Below are 20,180 nucleotides of genomic sequence, written 5' to 3'. Positions count from 1 at the left end.
CGGTGGTGTTCTCATTTATGTTAAACTCTCCTCCCCCATGAACCCTCAATTGTTAGTGAAAAAATAAGGCATTAGCATAAAGCATTAGCTCGGGAGGTAGAGCGTTCGTCTTGGGATCAAGAGGTTGCAGGTTCCATTCCCGGCTCCTCCGTGTTAAATGTCGAAGTGTCCTTGGGTAAGACATTGAATCCCTTATGCCTCCGATAAGCAGGTAGGCGCCTTGCATGGCTGACTCCCTATCGGTGTGTGAGTGTGTGTGTGAAAAAGTCACTAAGAGAAAAGCTGTAAGTACAAAAAGGAAAGTTGACTGTGAGGGCTGGCACTTCCAAGACAAGTGGAAATCAGAGTACCGGTAATAGGCAGGTAGGCGCGTTGCATGGCTGGCTCCCTATTGGTGTGTGAGTGTGTGTGTGAATGGCTAAGTGTGAAGCACATTGTAAAGCGCTTTGGGAGGTCTTCATTGACTTGAAAAGCGCTATAGAAATGCAGACCATTTAGGTATTTTCCTGAATGTTTTAAACTGGATTAGTGGGAGAACCTGTACGTTTTTTGGGATGGGGGTTGGTGTGATTTTTGAGTTTGAAGTGTACACAAAACCTCCCCCTTGGAAAGGTCAGCTTAAAAACCGGCCTGACGCTCTCCCGAGTCACTTCTCCTCTATTGGTTTCATTTTCCGACTCGCTTAAAAGGAAGAGGGAAAAAAAGATGGCCGAGTCCAGTTTCCCCAACCCCCCTGAAATGCCGTGCCCCCTCTGCGCCGAAGCCCCCCGAGACCCTTGCACCATCCCCTGCGGGGACACCTTCTGCCTGGACTGCATCAAGATCTACTGGGACCAGTGGGACCACGTGGGGGTCTACAGTTGCCCCCAGTGCCGGGCCACCTTCACTCCCAGGCCGGTGCTCAAGCGGGACCTCCTCCCGGACGTGCACCTGGGGGAACCCCGGCGCCCCCTGCGGGACCTGGCCCCCTTCCCTTACATGCAAGGCCAGTCTTTGTGCGATTTCTGCGTGGGGCGGCGGCAAAAAGCTGTCAAATCCTGTTTGGTTTGCTTGGCCTACTATTGCGAGACGCACGTCAAACCTCATTACGAGTCCTCCACTTTCAAAAGACACAAATTGGTGGACGAGACGGGACACTTGGACAGGAAAATCTGTCCCCAGCACGAAAAAGGCCTGGAGCTCTTTTGCCGCTCCGACCAGATGTGCATTTGTGTGCTGTGCACCGTGCGGGAGCACCGGGGGCACAACGTGGCGTCGGCTGAGGAGGAACGCGTGGATAAACAGGTTAGGTTATAAAATATACACGCCGAGAAAAAAAAACAACATGAGCTGGTCCGATGGAGTAGCGGGTGGATGCAGAAGGGGGGAGGAGTCAGAACATGTAACGGAAATATGAAAATGTGTCTCCCTCTGTGTCTAGAGTTTACCTCGACAAAGGATTTTTGACTCGAGCTGGTGAAGTGGAGTAGTGGTTGGATGCAGAAAGGGAGGAGACGGTGGAATAAAATTAAAACCTCTCCGTGGGAGGATTTTCTTGCTTTAATTGCCTCTTAATTTTAATAATAGTAATGATCGTCAATTGGTCATAGCTTTGCATATTTGCAAGACTAGCGATTCCAATGCTTTCTTCATAATTCTTGATAATCACAAGCTTTGTTTCCATGGTTATCATGCCTCTCCGACTGCGAGTCTTTGGGAGCCATAGCGAATGAAATACAGTTAAAAAATATACAGTATAGTAAAATAATTAATATGTTAGTAAAATAATGTATATTGAGGTTTTTCTAAATAAGAACTCTCAGAAATATATTGAAATTAGATTTTTTTAAATTAAAAATGAAATATTAAATGTTACGCGTTGTACTGTAAATTTGTGTTTTTTCAACTAAAATCTTTTATAGTCATTTAGTTTGCTAAACAAACATTTGTTTATTTTTCCCGGTGAAATGGTAAATGGTCTGCATTTATATAGCGCCTTTCAAATCAATTTAGACTCCCAAAGCGCTTTACAATGTGCTTCACACCTAGCCATTCACACACACACACTCACACACTAACAGGGAGTCAGCCATGTAACGCGCCTACCTGCTTATTACTCTGATTTCCACTTGTCTTGGAAGTGCCAGCCCTCACAGTCAACTTTCCTTTTTGTACTTACAGCTTTTCTCTCGCTGACTTTTTATTTTAAAGAGAAAAACACAAACTGCATCGATTTATGCATATGGGAAAACAAAAAAAATATTTTAATTAAATATAATATTATACTATTAAATTTTTCTTAAACACAAAATTAGTTAAGAAACATTTATTTCCCCCCCAAAAAATTTATAGTGATTTATTTTGCTAATCACACAAATATTTTTAAATTTTTCCTGGTGAAATAAGAAAAATATTCTAATTTAATATAATATTTTACCATTATATTTTACTTAAAAACAAGCATTTTTTTCTAATAAAATAACTTGTAGTCATTTATTTATATGTGCATGAAAAATATTTGTATATATTGTTTGGTCAAATAAAATATTATGTTTTTAATGTTTTACTTTATTTGAAAATAAAATGAGTTGATTAATTTTGTTTTTCTAGTCAACTATTGTAAATTATAATATTAGGCTACACTGTATATTAAAACTATTAATATCATATTTTTCTTATTTAATTGTAAGATAACTTGAAATTGGTATATTTTTAATATAACTGTTTATAGTGTTTTACTGGTTATTATTTTCATTATTTTACTACAAAACATACTGAAATATGTGGTTTATTCTCCAAATACTGTCAGGACCAGAACGAAGACAGGACCCACTTGCGTGTGTTTCTCTTAGTTTTATTAGGAAGGAAGGAAAAGGGTAGTATACATGAGCGATGGCAGTGTCGAGAGCGGGGAAAAACAGATCGGTGGCCGGGACGGGGGAGCAAAAACGTAGTCAAGTGCAGAAAATGGGTCGGAGCCAGGAATCAAACAGGAATCAGGACAGGAGAGAGTCAGGGTCGTAAGGCTTGCCTAGCGGGAGCTGAGGTTTGCAGACGGACTGACAACAGGTGACAGGAAGGAGTGGGTTTAAAAAGTGACAGGGGGCCAATCAGAGTCCGAGGCAGTAATCAAGACAAATACAAATATACAGAGTTGGGTATGGTTACTTGAACTGGATTACTTTCAATAACTTTTGGATTACTCCAATACCAAATATGCTAATAAAAGACAAAAGAAACTAAATAGGAATAAAATAACTACATTTTGCGCAAGCTTGGGGAGTAACGGAATACATGGAACGGCAAAATGATGTTGGCAAGCTGTTTGGATTTATTTTCATTTTGTTTCTGTCGCATTTTATGTTTGTTTTGCCGGAGATCAAAGAGATCAAAGCCAGGAGAGAAAGCTTACCACGTGTTGCGAGTCATCATTTTATTCATATTTATTTTCTCTTGTCTTTTATTGGCATATTTGGTATTGGAGTAATCCAAAAGTAATTGAAAGTAATCCAGTTAAAGTAACCCTACCCAACCCTGCATTTTATGTTAGTTTTGCCGGAGATCAAAGAGATCAAAGCCAGGAGAGAAAGCTTACCACGTGTTGTGAGTCATCATTCTATTAATATTTAGTTTCTTTTGGCTTTTATTAGCATAATTGGTAATGGAGTAATCCAAAAGTAATTGAAAGTAATCCAGTTAAAGTAACCCTACCCAACCCTGCATTTTATGTTAGCTTTGCCGTAGATCAAAGAGATCAAATCCAGGAAAGAAAGCTTACCACGTGTTGTGAGTCATCATTTTATTCATATTTAGTTTCTTTTATCTTTTATTAGCATATTTGGTATTGGAGTAATCCAAAAGTAATTGAAAGTAATCCAGTTAAAGTAACCCTACCCAACCCTGCATTTTATGTTAGTTTTGCCGGAGATCAAAGAGATCAAAGCCAGGAGAGAAAACTTACCACGTGTTTTGAGTCATCATTTTATTCACATTTGGTTTCTTTTGTCTTTTATTAGCATATTTGACATTGGAGTAAATCAAAAGTAATTGAAAGTAATCCAGTTAAAGTAACCCTACTCAACCCTGAGATACATATGTTAATCCTCATAGTGATTTTTTAGTCATTCTGAATGTACGAATCAAAGATAGATCAAAAAAGGATTCCACTTCTTCACTGCCGTCAGAAAGTCCTGGTGGTGACCCAATCCGAAGTCCATCACCTGATCCAGGAACGCACCAAAGAACTCCAAGAACTCAAGCACAACGTGGACGTCCTGAAAGTAAGCATCGCCGTCATCTGCTTCGGCACCGCCCGCTGACCCCGTGCTCTACCACAGAGTTCTGGCCAACGGGCCCAAGCGGAGAGCGACAAGACCTTCCACGAGATGCTTCAGGCGGCCGAGCGTTGGAAATCGGAGATGCGGACGCTCATCGCCGCCAACGTGCAGGCGGCCATGACGCAGGCCGACGGCTACGTAGAACGTCTGGAGCAGGAGATCCTGGAACTCGGGAGGAGAGACGCCGAGCTCAGGCACATCCTGGAGACGCAGGACAACATACACTTCTTGCAGGTGCTCGCCTTCTTCTTGGAGATTGACACGAATTAAATCGTTAAAAACCATCGAGGTTTCTCGATGGTAGTGCAGTAAATCCACAGGATCTGTTCTGAAGTGAGTAATTAGAGCCACCTCCGCTACCGCACATCATAACCAAAACAGTATATAGTAAGTATATAGTATTGACTGGCATTATTAATATTCACAATAGTAAAGAACAAATGGAATTTTATTTTCCTTTGGTGTGAGTTGACTTGAGCTGGTACACGAGTGTAGCGGGTGGATGCAAGTCAAGTCATGTTTATTTGTATAGCCCTTAATCAAAAAGAGTCTCAAAGGGCTGCACAGACCAAAGATTATTGCAAACCACAGACTGTTATGACACGATCCCCTGATCTAAAACCCACATGAGGGCAAGTAATACACAGATATTGTCAACATAAAATATAGGTTATTCATATGCTATAGAATAGAAGCGTGTTTTAAGCCTAGATTTAAACACTGAGGTTGCAGATCGAATCTACAGTATTTATGCAGAGAGAAATTGTGTTTAAAAACAAGAGACAGAAGAGGAGAAGACAGTGGATTTGTCCACTGTTTCCTTCTCTAGGCACCCATAACTGATTTTCAAACTTCCAACTGTGAGGACTGTCATGTCATTAAGACATTTCACTAATACCTTCCATTTGCAAACATGAGGCAAAAAAATCTGATTCGAAACCCTAGCCAGAAACCTTAAATTTGCTTTAAAACAAAAACATTGAATTTCTTTGAAACTGTTCGAAGCCCACGCCCTAGTTTTAAATTCTAGTTGGAAACGCCAACCTCTGTGTAAAACCTTAATTTGAAACCCAAATTCTAGTTGGAAACCTTATTTTCACTTAGAACCTCTCATATAAGGCTTAAACCCTGGTTTGAAACCTTAAAATTGCTTCAAAACCCAATTTTGAAGCCCAAAATCATTTTTAAACCCTAGTTGGAAACCCTAAATTAACCTTTAAACCCTAATATGAGGACCAAACCCTAATATAACGCCCATACAGGAAACCTTTATTTTCTTTGAAACTGTTATTTGAAGCCCAGACCCTAGTTTTAAACCCCTAACTGGAAACCCACAATTCAGTTTAAACCCCCAATTTGTAAACCCTGAATTTACTTTTAAGCCCTAATATATTTACACCCTAGTATAACGCCCTTCCAGGAAACCTTTATTGTCTTTGAAACTGTTGTTTGAAGCCCAAACCTTAGTTTTAAACCCCTAATTAGAAACCCACAATTTAAAACCCCAATTTGTAAACCCTAAATTGAATTTTAAACCCTAATGTGAAGCCCCATCCCTGGTTTGAAATCATAACTATAAAGATTACATTTGGTTCAAAACCCTCATTTGAATCCCAACCCGTAGTTTGAAACCCTATTTGGAAACCCTAAATGTGCTTTTAAACCCAAATTTAAAAGCTAAACCCTTGCTTTAATAACCACCTTATACTTAAAAATAGTCCCAATTGTTGATTGGCTAGTTATATTCTTCAGTAAGGGTAATGATGCATGTGCCTTCTTCTTATTTCTTCATTATCTTCAGCTTCATTTCAATGGTTATCATGAAATTGGGTTTTTTAGCATCACTGCAAGCCTTGGAACTATAACGAATGAATCTCATCTCATCTCATTAGCCGTACCGCTTATCCTCATTAGGGTCACGGGGGGGCTGGAGCCCATCCCAGCCATCTCCGGGCAGTGGGCAGGGGACACCCGGAACTGGTTGCCAGCCAATCGCAGGGCCATAACGAATGAATATAGTACAAAAACACAGTATTGTATCACAGACTCAAGTCTTTACGAAACACATGATATTTTCAACTGAATGAAGAGAGAAAGGCATTGTGGGAGAACTGCAAACCAACAGCAGAGCGGCATTAAAATGACTTTTAGCAGACAGGCATGAACACCATAAAGTTTGAATTTATTAGGTTTTTGTGCATGCAAAATAATAACTAATAAATAAATAAACAGAATTTGTTGTTGATGTTAAATAGTGGGGAAAATGCCCTAAAGTGTCACGGGACCGGACCAGATCGGAGGCAGGAGGCAGGAAGGGAGATCAGATACTTTTATTAAGGAAATAAAAGTCGTCCAACACTCAGGGACAAAACAAAACAAAAACAGGCAAACAGGAACTAAGACTAGGGATACTCACAAAACAGGCTTTTACTCAAAACGTGCAAACACAGGTTTCCTCCGAATCAAACAAAACAGGACAGAGCAAAACAGAACAGAAAACGCAATGAACCAGCAACCGGCAAAACCCACAACCCGCCCTTAAAAAGCACACACGCAGATTAGATGATCTACTACAGCCGGTGCCCAGGAGGCGGGGCCAGCCGGTCGCCACGGCGACCATGCTGGACATGACATAAAGAATGACTGAAAACATTTTTAGACACCGTATGAACTGCACTCCATTGAGTTTATTTGTGTGGTTGGCTGCCCCTTTTCCCATTTTCTTAACTCAAATTTTGAAATGTGGTCAGAATTTTCCGACGTTGTCCATCCCTCCTGAACCCATGGTGCCCAAAGTGCTCATCAACCCTCAGTTCTCCTTCAGCGAGATGAGCAAAAGCGCCATAGAAATGAAAGAACATCTGGACGTCATCTGCAAGAAGGAACTGGGTCGAATCTCCAAGACAGGTTGAGACCATTAGTCCTTTCAAAATAAAAGAGGATAAATAAACGCGTGGGGTTTTTCCTTTCGACAGTGGGCGAAACTCCAGTCTACATCCTTTTGCCGAGAAATGGAGACAGGCGGTTGAAAGGTACTCGTGAAAAAAATACAAGATGGAGAATATGAAAAATGATGTTTGGTATTTTGATACAGTTCCCAACAGGGTGGACTTTCAGGAGCCAAAAACAAGATCGGACTTCCTAAAATGTGAGTCATTTTCAGCTTTGTATTTTGTAAACTCACCCATAACATTTAGATTTTGGAGACTGATACAATAACCATTAAAAAAATAATTTCTTTTTCCGGTGCCTCGCGCACATTGTGAAGAAATCTCATCTCATCTCATTAGCTGCACCGCTTATCCTCAGTAGGGTCGCGGGGGTGCTGGAGCCCATCCCACTAATCATCGAGCAGTGGGCAGGGGGCACCCTGAACTGGTTGCCAGCCAATCGCAGGGCACACGGGGACAGACAACTCGCTCGCTCATTCCTAGGGACAATTTGGACCAGCCAATCCACCTGAAATGCATGTCTTTGGTATGTGGGAGGAAACCGGAGTGCCCGGAGGAAACCCACGCAAGCACGGGGAGAACATACAAACTCCGCACAGTAAGTCCGGGAGCTGGATTTGAACCCACGCAGGAGGTTCCCAAGACCTTAGAACTGTGCCGCACACGCGCTACCCACTGCGCCGCTGTGCTGCCTGTGAAGAAGTAATTGCAATTTAAAACCCTAACACAAAGCTTGAATTCAAGTTTGAGTTTAAAACCCAAATTTGAAGCCAAAACATAGGTTTGAACCCTAGTTTGATCCCTTCACAGCAATTTAAAACCCTAATTTGAATACCAAAACCTAATTTTAATCCCTAGTTGGAAACCTTAAACTAAGTTTAAACCCCGACTTTGCCCCCTGTTAGAAAAACCTCAGTTTCGCTTTAAAAACCCTAATATAGAACAGGAATCGTGTTTCATTTTAGAACCCTGATTTTAAGCCAAAACCATTGTTTTAAACATGAGTTGGACCCTCAATTGCAATTTAAAACCCTAATACAAAGCTTGAATTCAAGTTCGAGTTTAAAACCCTCATTTCAAGCCAAAAACCCAGGTTCAAACCCTAGTTTAATTCCTTAACAAACATTTTAAACCCTAATTTGAAGCCCAACCCCCAATTTTAAACTTAAACACCCTAAATTAGTTTTTAAATGCTAGTTTCGGATCAAAACTTGTTTGAAACCTCAATTAGAAATTCTAATTGTAAAACCCTATATTCATTTAAAATCCCAAATTTTAAGCCCAGCCCTTGTTTGAAACCTTATTTGGAACCGCTAAATTACTTTTTAAACCCTATTTTGGGGCAAAATTCTTGTTTGAAACCCCAGTTGGAAACCGGTAATTCAGTTTAAATGCCTCATTTCAAGCCCAAACCCTAAGTTTAGTTTAAATCACCGGTTTTAAGCCAAACCCTTGTTTGAAACCCTAGCCAGAAACCCCAGGTTCCCTTTAAACCCGAGTTTCAAACCCCATCTGCAATGGAAAACCCTAATATGTCACCTAAACCCAAGTTTCAAACCCCAACCCATTATGAAATCATTTTTCTTCTGGATAATGTTATTTATTTCCGACCTCCACCTTCAGACGCCTGTTTTCTAAATAACTTTTAGAACCCTATTTGGGGCAAAATTCTAGTTTGAAACCCCAGTTGGAAACCGGTAATTCAGTTAAACCCCTCATTTCAATCCCTAACCCTAGTGGGAACCCTTAAGTTTAGTTGAAACCCCCAGTTTTCAGCAAACCCTTGTTTGAAACCCTAGGTTCACTTTAAAACCCTGATTTTAAGCCAAAACCGTTGTTTTAAACATGAGTTGGACCCTTAATTGCAATTTAAAACCCCAATACAAAGCTTGAATTCAAGTTTGAGTTTAAAACCCTCATTTCAAGCCAAAAACCCAGGTTCGAACCCTAGTTTGATTCCTTAACAAGCATTTTAAACCCTAATTTGAAGCCCAAACCCTAATTTTAAACTTGAACACCCTAAATTAGTTTTTAAATGATAGTTTCGGATCAAAACTTGTTTGAAACCTCAGTTAGAAACCCTGAATTCAATTTAAGACCCTAATTTGAAGCCCAAACCCCAATTGTAAAAACCTATATTCATTTAAAACCCCAAATTTTAAGCCCAGCCCTTGTTCGAAACCTGATTTGGAAACCCTAAATTACTTTTAGAACCCTATTTTGGGGCAAAATTCTGGTTTGAAACTCCAGTTGGAAACCGGTAATTCAGTTTAAACCCCTCATTTCAATCCCAAACCCTAGTGGGAACCCTTAAGTTTAGTTGAAACCACCAGTTTTAAGCAAACCCTTGTTTGAAACCCTAGCCAGAAACCCTAGGTTCACTTTAAAACCCTGATTTTAAGCCAAAACCGTTGTTTTAAACATGAGTTGGACCCTCAATTGCAATTTAAAACCCTAATACAAAGCTTGAATTCAAGTTCGAGTTTAAAACCCTAATTTCAAGCCAAAAACCCAGGTTCGAACCCTAGTTTGATTCCTTAACAAGCATTTTAAACCCTAATTTGAAGCCCAAACCCTAATTTTAAACTTGAACACCCAAAATAAGTTTTTAAATGCTAGTTTCGGATCAAAACTTGTTTGAAACCTCAGTTAGAAACCCTGAATTCGATTTAAGACCCTAATTTGAAGCCCAAACCCTAATTGTAAAAACCCATATTCATTTAAAACCCCACATTTTAAGCCCAGCCCTTGTTCGAAACCTGATTTGGAAACCCTAAATTACTTTTTAAACCCAATTTTGGAGCAAAATTCTAGTTGGAAACTGGTAATTCAGTTTAAACCCCACATTTCTAGCCCAAACCCTAGTGGGAACCCCTATTTTTAGTTAAAACCCCAAATTTCAAGCCCAGCCCTCGTTTGAAACCTTATTTGGAGACCCTAAATTACTTTTTGAACCCTATTTTGGGGCAAAATTCTAGTTAGAAACTGCTAATTCAATTTAAACCCCTCATTTCAAGCCCAAACCCTAGTGGGAACCCTCATTTTTAGTGAAAACCACCAGTTTTAAGCCAAACCCTTGTTTGAAACCCTAGCCAGAAACCCTAGGTTCTCTTTACAACCCTAATTCGGATCAAAATCTTAGTTTCAAACCCTTCCTGCATAGGAAACCCCTAATATGTCACCTAAACCCAAGTTTCAAACCCCAACCCATTACGAAATCATTTTTCTTCCGGATAATATTATTTATTCCTGACCTCCGCCTTCAGACGCCTGCAAGCTGTCCCTGGACCCCAACACGGCCTACAAAGAACTGTTCCTGTCTGACGGGAACCAGAAAGTCACCCGCAAGAAAACCATCCAGTTCTACCCGGAGCACCCGGACCGCTTCGACGGTTTCTCTCAGGTCCTGTGCAAAGAACCCCTGACGGGTTTTCGCTTCTATTGGGAGGCGGAGTGGGCTGGCGAGTTTTCGGTGGGCGTGGCCTACAAGAGCATCAGCCGCAAGGGCAAAAACTCGCACAGCCTGCTGGGATATAACAGCAAATCCTGGAGCCTGCTCTGCTCCGACTCGGGTTATTCCGCCTGGCACGATAAAACGGACCGGGACTTGAACGCGGCGCCCCGGGCATCGCGGATCGGGGTCTACCTGGACCACGCCGGAGGCGTCCTGGCGTTTTATTCCGTCATGGAAAACGCCGTGGAGCTCATCCATCGCTTCAAAGCGCGATTCGGCGAGCCGGTGTACGCCGGATTCGGGGTGGGGTCCTCGGTTAGCCTCTGCCAACTCAAAGGGAGCGCTTTGCCGTACTGAAAAGGCAAAAAAATTAGGGTTTTAAGGCTAGTTTGGATCCAAGTTTGAATATCTGGTCAAAAACCATGATTTGAAACCTGATCCCCAATATAAACCCGTATCTACTGTTTAAAACCCTATTTCCCAATCAAGTCGAGTCATGTCCCATTTATTTGTGAAACCCTTAATCACAAGAAGGACTGCACACGTTACAATGACGCCATCCCCTGATCTTAAACCCACATGCGGGCAAGGGAATACCCAAAAAGCTCAGCACAGGGAAAATGAGAAACCTTGAGAAGGGGGCCTCACAAGTGGCTATCCCCTCTCCAGGATGACCAGGGTGTAATGGATTTTGCATTGGGTAACATCAATAAAAGAGAACAGAATCCAGAAGTTAGCAGTTGTGTCCTCAGTGTCTCCCCGACGACCCAAGTGGTTAAAGGGTCCGTGAACCATGATTTCCCAATAAAAACCCTCATTTTAACCTCAAAATCATAGTTGGGAAACATATATTTAAAACCCTAATTTGAAGCCCAACCCTCGTTAAAAAAACAATTTTAAACCCAAGAGTCAGTTTAAAACCCTACTATAAGACAAAAACCCTTGTTTTAAACCATAATTTGAAACCCTGTCTCAAATTCATAACTTTAAAACCCTAATTTGAAGCCCAAACCCTCATTAAAACAACAACAAATTTAAACCCAAGAGTCAGTTTAAAACCCTACTATAAAACAAAAACCCTTGTTTTAAACCATAATTTGATACCCTATCTCAAATTAATAACTTTAAAACCCTAATTTGAAGCCCAAACCCTGGTCCAAGCACCAATTTTAAACCCAAGAGCCAGTTTAAAACCCTACTATAAGACAAAACCCCTTGTTTAAACCATAGTTTGATACCTTATCTCCAATTCATAACTTTACAACCATAAATTGAGGTCCAAACCCAGGTCTTAAACCCTTGTCAGAAACCTTAAAATCAGTTTAAAACCATGGCCAGAAAACTTGATTTTATTTGAAAACCCTAATTCTGAGGCTCAATCTTTAGTTCTGTACTGTATTTGGAAACCCTTAATTCGGTTTAAGACCCTTTTTTGAACCCCTTGACTTTATACATTTTGTACATTTCAGCTTTTTTCATCATTGTTGTGTTTCCTGTTTGTAATTTGACCTTTTTAAAGCCCTAGAGATAGAAAGAGATAGAAGAGAGAGAGAGAGAGAGAGAGAGAGAGAGAGAGAGAGAGAGAGAGAGAGAGAGAGAGAGAGAGAGAGAGAGAGAGAGAGAGATAGCGGTCGAGAACAAGATCGAGAGAGAGAGAGAGAGAGATAGCGGTCGAACAAGATCGAGAGAGAGAGAGAGAGAGATAGCGGTCGAGAACAAGATCGAGAGAGAGAGAGAGAGAGATAGCGGTCGAGAACAAGATCGAGAGAGAGAGAGAGAGAGAGATAGCGGTCGAGAACAAGATCGAGATAGCGGTCGAGAACAAGATCGAGATAGCGGTCGAGAACAAGATCGAGATAGCGAACGAGATAGCGGTCGAGATAGCGAACGAGATAGCGGTCGAGATAGCGAACGAGAACGAGATCGAGATTGAGGGAAATGGAGAGTGAGAGAGAGAGGGAAATGGAGAGTGAGAGAGAGAGATATATAAATAGAGAGTGAGAGAGGTAGAAATAGATATATAGATAGATGGATAGATATTTCCCCCCACTGTTTCCTTTTCTAGCCACTCATTTGACCACTGGATGGCACTGTATTGTCGAATGTAGACAAAAATCAGTGCCACAGAGCAACGTGTAGCAGCAAGTTGACAGACAAACATGGCGGCGACCTATGGTAGGGATTCCAAAAAACAAAAGGAGAAAAAAATTCTCGAACTATATTTTTTTATAAATATATATATACATATTTTATATGCATAAATAACATTTGTATGACAGTTCTAGTATTTTTTGGTAGTCTTAAAATCAATGTTGTTTTTTGAGTTTTACAATACCACTAGGTGGTACTTAATATGACACACTGTCCCTTTAAGGATTTTCCTTTTTTTTTTTTAAATACATATTCTATGCTTAAGAGTTATTTGTGCATTTTTTTACTTAAAGAATTGTGTATCAGATATAGACGATCAAGTTTTATGGCAAATAAAGAGAAAAAATATTCAATATTAAATATGATTGCAATATTTTTTCACATACATATATATTAAATAGTAAACTTGAAAACAAATCTAATAAGTATTATAGAAAACAAATGTACAAATAGAAAAATAGATATGAGCAAATGTATTAGCAAATAAAGCCAAGTAAAATAATATGTTAATACAATGACTAAAATATTCCTTTCCATTAGCAATTTTGTTTAATGTAGCAAATAAAGACATATAGAATAATACATATTTATACTCATATTTAATAATTATAATTGTACTTGTACTGAATGAATGGTTTTTGTACCACGAGGGGGCAGTGAATGTCAACACCGTCCATTTAAACGCTATGAACTGGGGCAGCACGGTGGGGCAGTGGTTTGCGCTTGTGTGGCACAGTTCATGTCATGGGAACCTGTCGTGGGTTCAAATCCAGCTCCAGACTTCCTGTGCGGAGTTTGTATGTTCTCCCCGTGCTTGCGTGGGTTGCCTCAGGTGAATTGGCCCTAGGTGTGAATGAGCGAATGAGTTGTCTGTCCCTGTGTGCCCTGTGATTGGCTGGCAACCAGTTCAGGGTGTCCCCTGCCGACTGCCCGGAGATGTTTGGGATGGGCTCCAGCCCTCCCGCGACCCTAATGAGGATAAGCGGTGCAGCTAATGAGATGAGATGAACCTTTATCTGTAATAATGATTGATGGAATAATTCAAATGAATGCTTTTCACAATAAAGGTTGTGATCTTTTCAAATCTTGGGTTTGCTATTCAAACCGAAAAGCGAGCGGAAATGAAAATGTTCAACTCGTGCATTATTTTGAAACCTATTTATGTGCAGTGCTTTTCTGCCCTCTAGTGGTGATCGAACAATGTGCAATCTTGGCTTAAAAATCACGCGAAAAGAAAGAAAAAGCGGCCATTAACTGTTGCAAATACTTCTTTTGAAATCGATCAGTTTCATGAAATTGGTTTTTAAACACTTAGAACAAAAAAAAAGTATATGAGGTATCTGTTTTAAGCACTTCATTTGTTATTTAGTTTTGGAGTATTACTGTAGGTTTTTTTTAAGGTTATTTTTTCGTATTTTTTTAAGTTCTGTAATTTTTTTTTGTAGTGTGACTGTAGTTTTATTTTTGTACTATTTTTGTAGTATTTCTGAAGTAATTTTTATGTAGTATTTTGATACTAGTCTTTTTTTTAATATTTCTGTAGTAATTTTGTTGTATTTCGAAAGTAGATTTCTTTTTAGGATATATGTAGTATTTTCGTAGAAGTTTTAAGATTGTAGTATTTTCTAGTATTTTTGTACTATCTCTGTTGTATTTTGTTGAATTTCCGTATGAAAATGTTTGTTGTATATTTGTCGTATTTCTGTAGTGCCTTTGTAGTACAGTGTTACTGTAGTTTTTTTTGGGGTAGTATTTTTGTAGTATCCCTATTAGTGTAATTTTCAGTTTTTATGTTGTAAACCTATTTTTGTAGTAATATTTCTCTAGTAGTTTTTATATTATAGTATTATGTATTTAGATTTCTTTAGATAATATATGAGGTTCCTATTTTAGGGCATTATGTGAAACTCTTAACAGTTTCAAACCCTAGATTTTAACCTTTAAACAAAACCTTAATTTCAGTTTAAAATCCTGGTTTGAAATTAGGATTAGGACACTTTCTCAGTTTAAAACCCGAATTGACACGCTAAAAGATATTCCTTAATAGAACTTATGAACGAAATAAGAACACGAAAAAATAATTAGGAATACGATTTTCCAGCGAAAGTTGATTATTTTAAGAAGTATTTTCGATATTTTTCATTTAGAAATAATAAAAAACATAGCTGGAAACCCTAAACTCGCTTTAAAACCCTGAGTTTGCGGTCCAAAACCTTAGTTTAAGACAAAAACTCAGTTTTAAACCAAAAATAAAAGCGTAAACTCTACATTTAACACCAGTTGGAAACCCTATATTTAGTTTAAACCCTTATCAATTTGAAGCCAAAGACCTCATTTTAAACCGTTTTGAACCCAGTTTGGAAATACTCTCATTTCAGTTTAAAACCCTAATTTGAAGCTGAAATTCTAGTATAAACCTTTAGCTGTAAACCCTTAAAACTGTATAAAACCCTAATATGAAACCCAAACTTTAGTCTCAAACCCTAGTTTCAAACCCTAAATCCAGTTTAAAACCTTAATTTAAAGCCTAAACTCCAGTTTTAAACCCTAGCCAGAAACCCTAAATACTTTGAACCCTAATAAAAGACCCAAACTGTGGTTTCAAACCTTAGTTGGAAACGCAAAATTTTGTAATAAAGTAATAAAGTTACGCAGCATTACACAATTACTTTAGAATTAGCTGGCATTGTCTTCCAGTTGGGCAGAGAGCTGCCCATGATTTTCTGGGCTGTGATAATGACTTTCTGTTTCTCGGTCTTGATCCATTGTCACGACCGGAACAAATAGTGGACCCAAATGCGTAACGTTCCACATAACACTTTATCAAGGGATCGGGGGGATCAAGGAAAGAGGAAAAAACAGCGATCCAGTGCTCGCTGGGCAGGTGGAACAGGAACCCCGCGGCCGGTGACAGGTGTAGAGACGGACAGCCGTGGCTGGAGAGCAGAACGTGAACGTGGATCGGAGCAGGTCGGGTAGCCGGGACAGGAGAACGGAGCGTGGATCGTGGATCGGATCAAGTTGGGTAGCCGGGCCAGGACAACGAAGCGTGGTCAGGGATCGATACAGGAAACAGGGGACGGAATCAGGCAGGATACAGGAACAGGTCCGGACCAAAACAGGAGCCAGAGTCAAAAAGGCTTGACTTGCATGCGTTGAGGTTCGCTGACGGACTGACCAAGAGTGAATGAGAATGAAGTGCTTAAATAGGGAGAGGGATACTTAGGGAACGAGTGGCAGCTGGAGCTAAAAGAGTGAGCCCAGGTGAGGGCAAGTGACAGAATCGTGACATCCACATCAACACATTTAAGTTTATCAATATTGTTTTTGCTTTTGTTATTATTACAGTTTTCAATAGTAAAAAAAAATAAATACTAGTATTTGGAGTCAGTACTAATATTCAGTTCATTTTCCTGAAACCCAGAGCCTCACACAAACGGTACAAACGTCCTGATTCGCTGAGGATCAAGTCTACAGTTAAGATCGCTCCAGAACTTTCCAGAACTTCGTAATCGGTAAACTACTTCGCACCAGGGATCGTCCCTCACGACGTCGGTAACGGAGAAAACTTCGTAAGGCGGAATTAACGCGATTCCGTCCCGATTCTCAGCCGAATATGAGCTCACATCGGCGCTCAGGCAGCTACGAATCTCAAAGCAAGACGTGTTCCCATTGGACGAAAAATCCTGTTTCCTGGATGCTGCTAAAACAAAAGTCCCCAAGCGGATTTCGGTCCCGCGGAGCTCGTAGCGGTCCGAGGTCCGGAAGTAAAACGACCCGCAGGACGTTCGAGTCCCACGCAGAAGCCGGACGGCGTCCGTCAGATAGAAGTACAAAAAATGGAACGGGAATCGGTGAGTGCCGTATTTGCGTTTTCCGTCTTTGATCAGGGCGCCGAAACGGCGGCGGACCTCGCTGGTCTCGGTGTAAAAGTGCAGAACCGCAGAGTGTTCCGGTTTCAGATCCACGTGCGAGGACGGTTTCGAGAGTTTTAGGGATCGGGTCCAAGCGGATCGGAGGTTTTTGTCGTTGCGGCGCTCCGAAGCCCCGACGGCGTCCATTACGGCGGCGATTTCGGAGCGGCAGCCGTCAAACCTGTCGTCGATGGATTCCGTCGCCATGTCCAGAGGCACTAGATTCCATCTCTGGAATGAGAAACCCGGGACAGTTATAAAAATTGCCGGAAACCCTAAACTCGCTTTAAAAACCGGGTTTCCGGTCCAGAACCTTAGTTTGGGACGAAAACCCTAAAATCAGTTTTAAACCAAAAATAGAAATCCAGACTGGAGTTTTAAATCTAGTTGGAAACATGACATTCAGTTTAAAACTTTATTAGTTTGAAGCTTAAACCCGTATTTGTCAGGACCAGAACGGAAACAGGACCCAATTGCGTTACGTTTCTCACAAGTTTGATTGGAGGAATGAGAAAGGGCTCCGGTGTTCGCTGGCGCGGGAAACAATTCGCTCTCGTACTTGGATTGTGATCCGAACGCGGAAGTGGGTCTTCCGTGGCGAGCGTTGGCGGTGTCAGGGACGGAAAAAACGGGTCAGTAGCCGGGACTAGGAGAGCAAGGCTTGGTCGGGGTCGGAAGCGAGTAGTAAGCCAGAACGGGAGAGCAGACGTGATGGGGCTCAGAAACAAGTCGTAAGCCAAGACGGAAGAGCAGACGTGGTCAGGATCAAAACGGGTCGTAGACAGACGGGAGCAAAAACGGGACAGGTGGGAGTCAGGGTCGAAAAAGGCTTGCCTAGTATACACTGAGGTTCGCAGATGGACTGACAACAGGGGACAGACAGGACTGGGTTCAAAAACTGACGGAGCAAATCAGAACCCATGGCGGGTGGCGGCAAATGAGCGGGCACAGCTGAGTCACATCAGTAATCATGACATTATTTTAATTTATTTTTAACCCAATTTGGAAACGCTCATTTCAATTTAAAACCCTAATTCCAGTTTGAAACTCTAACCCCCTATTCCCTTGATATGGTTTAAAACCCTGATATGAAACCCAAACCTTAGGTTCAAACCCTAAATCCAGTTCAGAACCTTAAGCCTAAACTCCAGTTTTAAACACAAGTTGGAAAGCTTAATTTTTGTTTAAAACCCTTATTTGAAGCAGAAACCCCAGTTTCAAACCCTTGCCGGAAACCTTAAAAAGGCTTTAAAACCCTAATAAAAATCCCAAACCCTAGTTTCAAACCATAGTTTGAAACGCTAAATTTATTTCGAAACCCTTAAATGTATTTTAAAACCCGAATATTAACTTCAAAACCCTACATAAAGCCTAAATCCCGGTTTTAAACCCTAGGTGGAAACCCTAATTATAGTTTAAAATCCTAGTTTGAAACCCAAAATTAAGTGGAAAACCCTAATTTTAAGATTAAACCTAGGTTTTATACCCCTAGTTGGAAACCATCATTTAAGATTTAAACCCTAATTCGAAGCAGAAATCCCAGTTTTAAACCCTAGCTGGAAACCCAAAATACACGTTAAAACCCTAATATTAATCTACTTTTAAATCCTAGTAGGAAACCCTAAATTGAATTTAAAAGCCTTAAGTTTGTTTTTAAAACCCTACATTAAAGCCGAAACCCAAGTTTCAAACGCCAAGATTGAAACCCTAAATCCAGCTCAAAACCATAATTTGAAGCCTAAACTCCAGTTTTAAACACAAGTTAGAAAGCTTAATTTCAGTTTAAAACCCTCATTTGAAGTAGAAACCTTGATTTAAACCCTAGTTGGAAACCATCATTTAAGATTTAAACCCTAATTTGAAGCAGAAACCCTAGTTTTAAACCCTAGCTGGAAACACTAAATACTCGTTAAAACCCTAATATTAATCTACTTTTAAATCCTAGTAGGAAACCCTAAATTGAATTTAAAACCCTTACATTTGTTTTTAAACCCCTAAATTGAAGCCGAAACTCAAGTTTCAAAAAGTTCGAAACTTTAAATCCAGTTTAAAACCTCAAACCGAAATTTTAAGCCTGGTTATAAATCCTAGCCGGAAACTCTAAATACACTTTAAATGTCATGATTACCGATGCGATTCACCTCTGCCTGCTCATTTGGCGCCAACCACTGCGGGTTCTGATTGGCTGCCTGTCACTATTCGAACCCACTCCTATCAATCCCCTGTTGTCAGTCCGTCTGCGAATCTCTGTGTATGCTAGGCAAGCCTTTTTTGACCCTGACTCCCGCCTGTCCCGTTTTTTGCTCCCGCTTGCCTCCCGCTACGACCTGTTTTGATCCCGACCACGTCTGCTCTGCCGTCCCTACTTACAACTCGTTTCCGACCCCGACCACGTCTGCTCTCCCGTCCCGGCTTTCAACTCGTTTCCGACCCTCACCACGTCTTGCTCTCCCAGTACCAGCTACCGGCCAGTTTTCTGTCTTCCTCGTTCGGATCACAATCCCAGTACGAGAGCGACTTGCTTCCCGTTCCCAGCGAACACCGTATGGTAGGCGCAGCCCTTCCTCTCTCTTTCAATAAAACTTGTGGTAAACGTCACGCAAGTGGGTCCTGTTTCCGTTCTGGTCCTGACATTAAAGCCCAAATATTACACTCTACTGTAGTTTGAAACCCCCAATTGAGTTTAAAACCCTAATCTGAAGCCTATTTCTCACATGTAGTTTTTCAACAAAAACCTTAAAGGGACAGTACGCATCTGGAGAACTCCAGTACTTGGACCCATTTCTGTTGGATTTCGTTTCCAAACTGAAAAACTGAATTCTAAAGCGGACTCACCTGAGCAGGATCTTGAGGCCACCACAGTATGAAAAACGGGTCTCGGTACAAAGCAAAACCAGATAGTAGAATCAAAAGAACCGGCGCATGTTTTGTGAGGAATTTTGTTTTCCTCATGTTTTTTGTGGCATTAAATCTGAAACACAAGGTTGGATTTTGTCAATTCTTGCTTATGCATTTATATCCATGAGTATTCCTCTTCACGCTTTTCCTTGCTAGGACAGAAACATACCGTGCAAAAAAAGGAAGACAAAAAAAATCTCAGGAAACAGGATTTACCTGAAGTCCGCCTTTCCAGCTCGACGTATTTCGAAACAGCTCGACGTATTTCGAAACAAACTTGTTTAGGCAAACGCCATGTTGTGTTTTTGTCCTTTTACTTTCATTTTATAGCATTTAAAAGAAATTGGGAAGGAGGTACTGGAGGCTGCAAAACCAAAGTAAGGAAACGGAAGAGCGACTTCTTTTAATGGGGTAAGTGACCAAAATATGGTTTCAGAACCAGTAGGATCATGTTATTACAATGTAATTACTATGTTATTACACTTTTAATCGTTAG

The 20,180-nt window shown here is 40.6% G+C and overlaps 2 protein-coding genes across 2 annotated transcripts; one reads left to right on the top strand and one right to left on the bottom strand.

The window, feature by feature from the left end:
- Positions 1-675: 675 nt before the first annotated feature.
- Positions 676-13,284, top strand: ftr84 (finTRIM family, member 84). Its single transcript, XM_088341488.1, has 7 exons — positions 676-1,284; positions 4,164-4,259; positions 4,317-4,550; positions 7,067-7,223; positions 7,292-7,348; positions 7,411-7,464; positions 10,534-13,284. Exons 1-7 carry the CDS (start codon positions 706-708, stop codon positions 11,076-11,078), a joined length of 1,722 nt encoding a protein of 573 aa, XP_088197614.1. The 5' UTR covers positions 676-705; the 3' UTR covers positions 11,079-13,284.
- A 2,885-nt stretch (positions 13,285-16,169) lies between these two features.
- Positions 16,170-19,855, bottom strand: LOC148360616 (GPI-linked NAD(P)(+)--arginine ADP-ribosyltransferase 1-like). The gene is made up of 2 exons (XM_088342998.1): positions 19,622-19,855; positions 16,170-17,017 (listed from the first exon to the last, which is right to left on the bottom strand). The coding sequence occupies exons 1-2, from the start codon at positions 19,736-19,738 to the stop codon at positions 16,301-16,303; spliced, it is 834 nt and encodes a 277-aa protein (XP_088199124.1). The 5' UTR covers positions 19,739-19,855; the 3' UTR covers positions 16,170-16,300.
- Between the last annotated feature and the right edge of the window lie 325 nt (positions 19,856-20,180).

This window comes from Urocampus carinirostris, chromosome 8 (assembly GCF_059441175.1).
Source record: "Urocampus carinirostris isolate Australia breed hairy pipefish chromosome 8, RoL_Ucar_1.0, whole genome shotgun sequence".
Lineage (NCBI taxonomy): Eukaryota > Metazoa > Chordata > Actinopteri > Syngnathiformes > Syngnathidae > Urocampus > Urocampus carinirostris.
This window is presented reverse-complemented; position numbering and strand designations above follow the sequence as displayed.

Bases quoted from the DNA above. Each gene is read 5' to 3' on its own strand.
- ftr84 (XM_088341488.1), top strand. From the start codon at position 706: ATGGCCGAGTCCAGTTTCCCCAACCCCCCTGAAATGCCGTGCCCCCTC. The intron at 4,260-4,316 runs GTAAGCATCGCC...GCTCTACCACAG, and splicing joins ACAACGTGGACGTCCTGAAA to AGTTCTGGCCAACGGGCCCA. The intron at 4,551-7,066 runs GTGCTCGCCTTC...AAATGTGGTCAG, and splicing joins ACAACATACACTTCTTGCAG to AATTTTCCGACGTTGTCCAT.
- LOC148360616 (XM_088342998.1), bottom strand. From the start codon at position 19,738: ATGAGGAAAACAAAATTCCTCACAAAACATGCGCCGGTTCTTTTGATT. The intron at 17,018-19,621 runs GTGAGTCCGCTT...TTCTCATTCCAG, and splicing joins GGCCTCAAGATCCTGCTCAG to AGATGGAATCTAGTGCCTCT.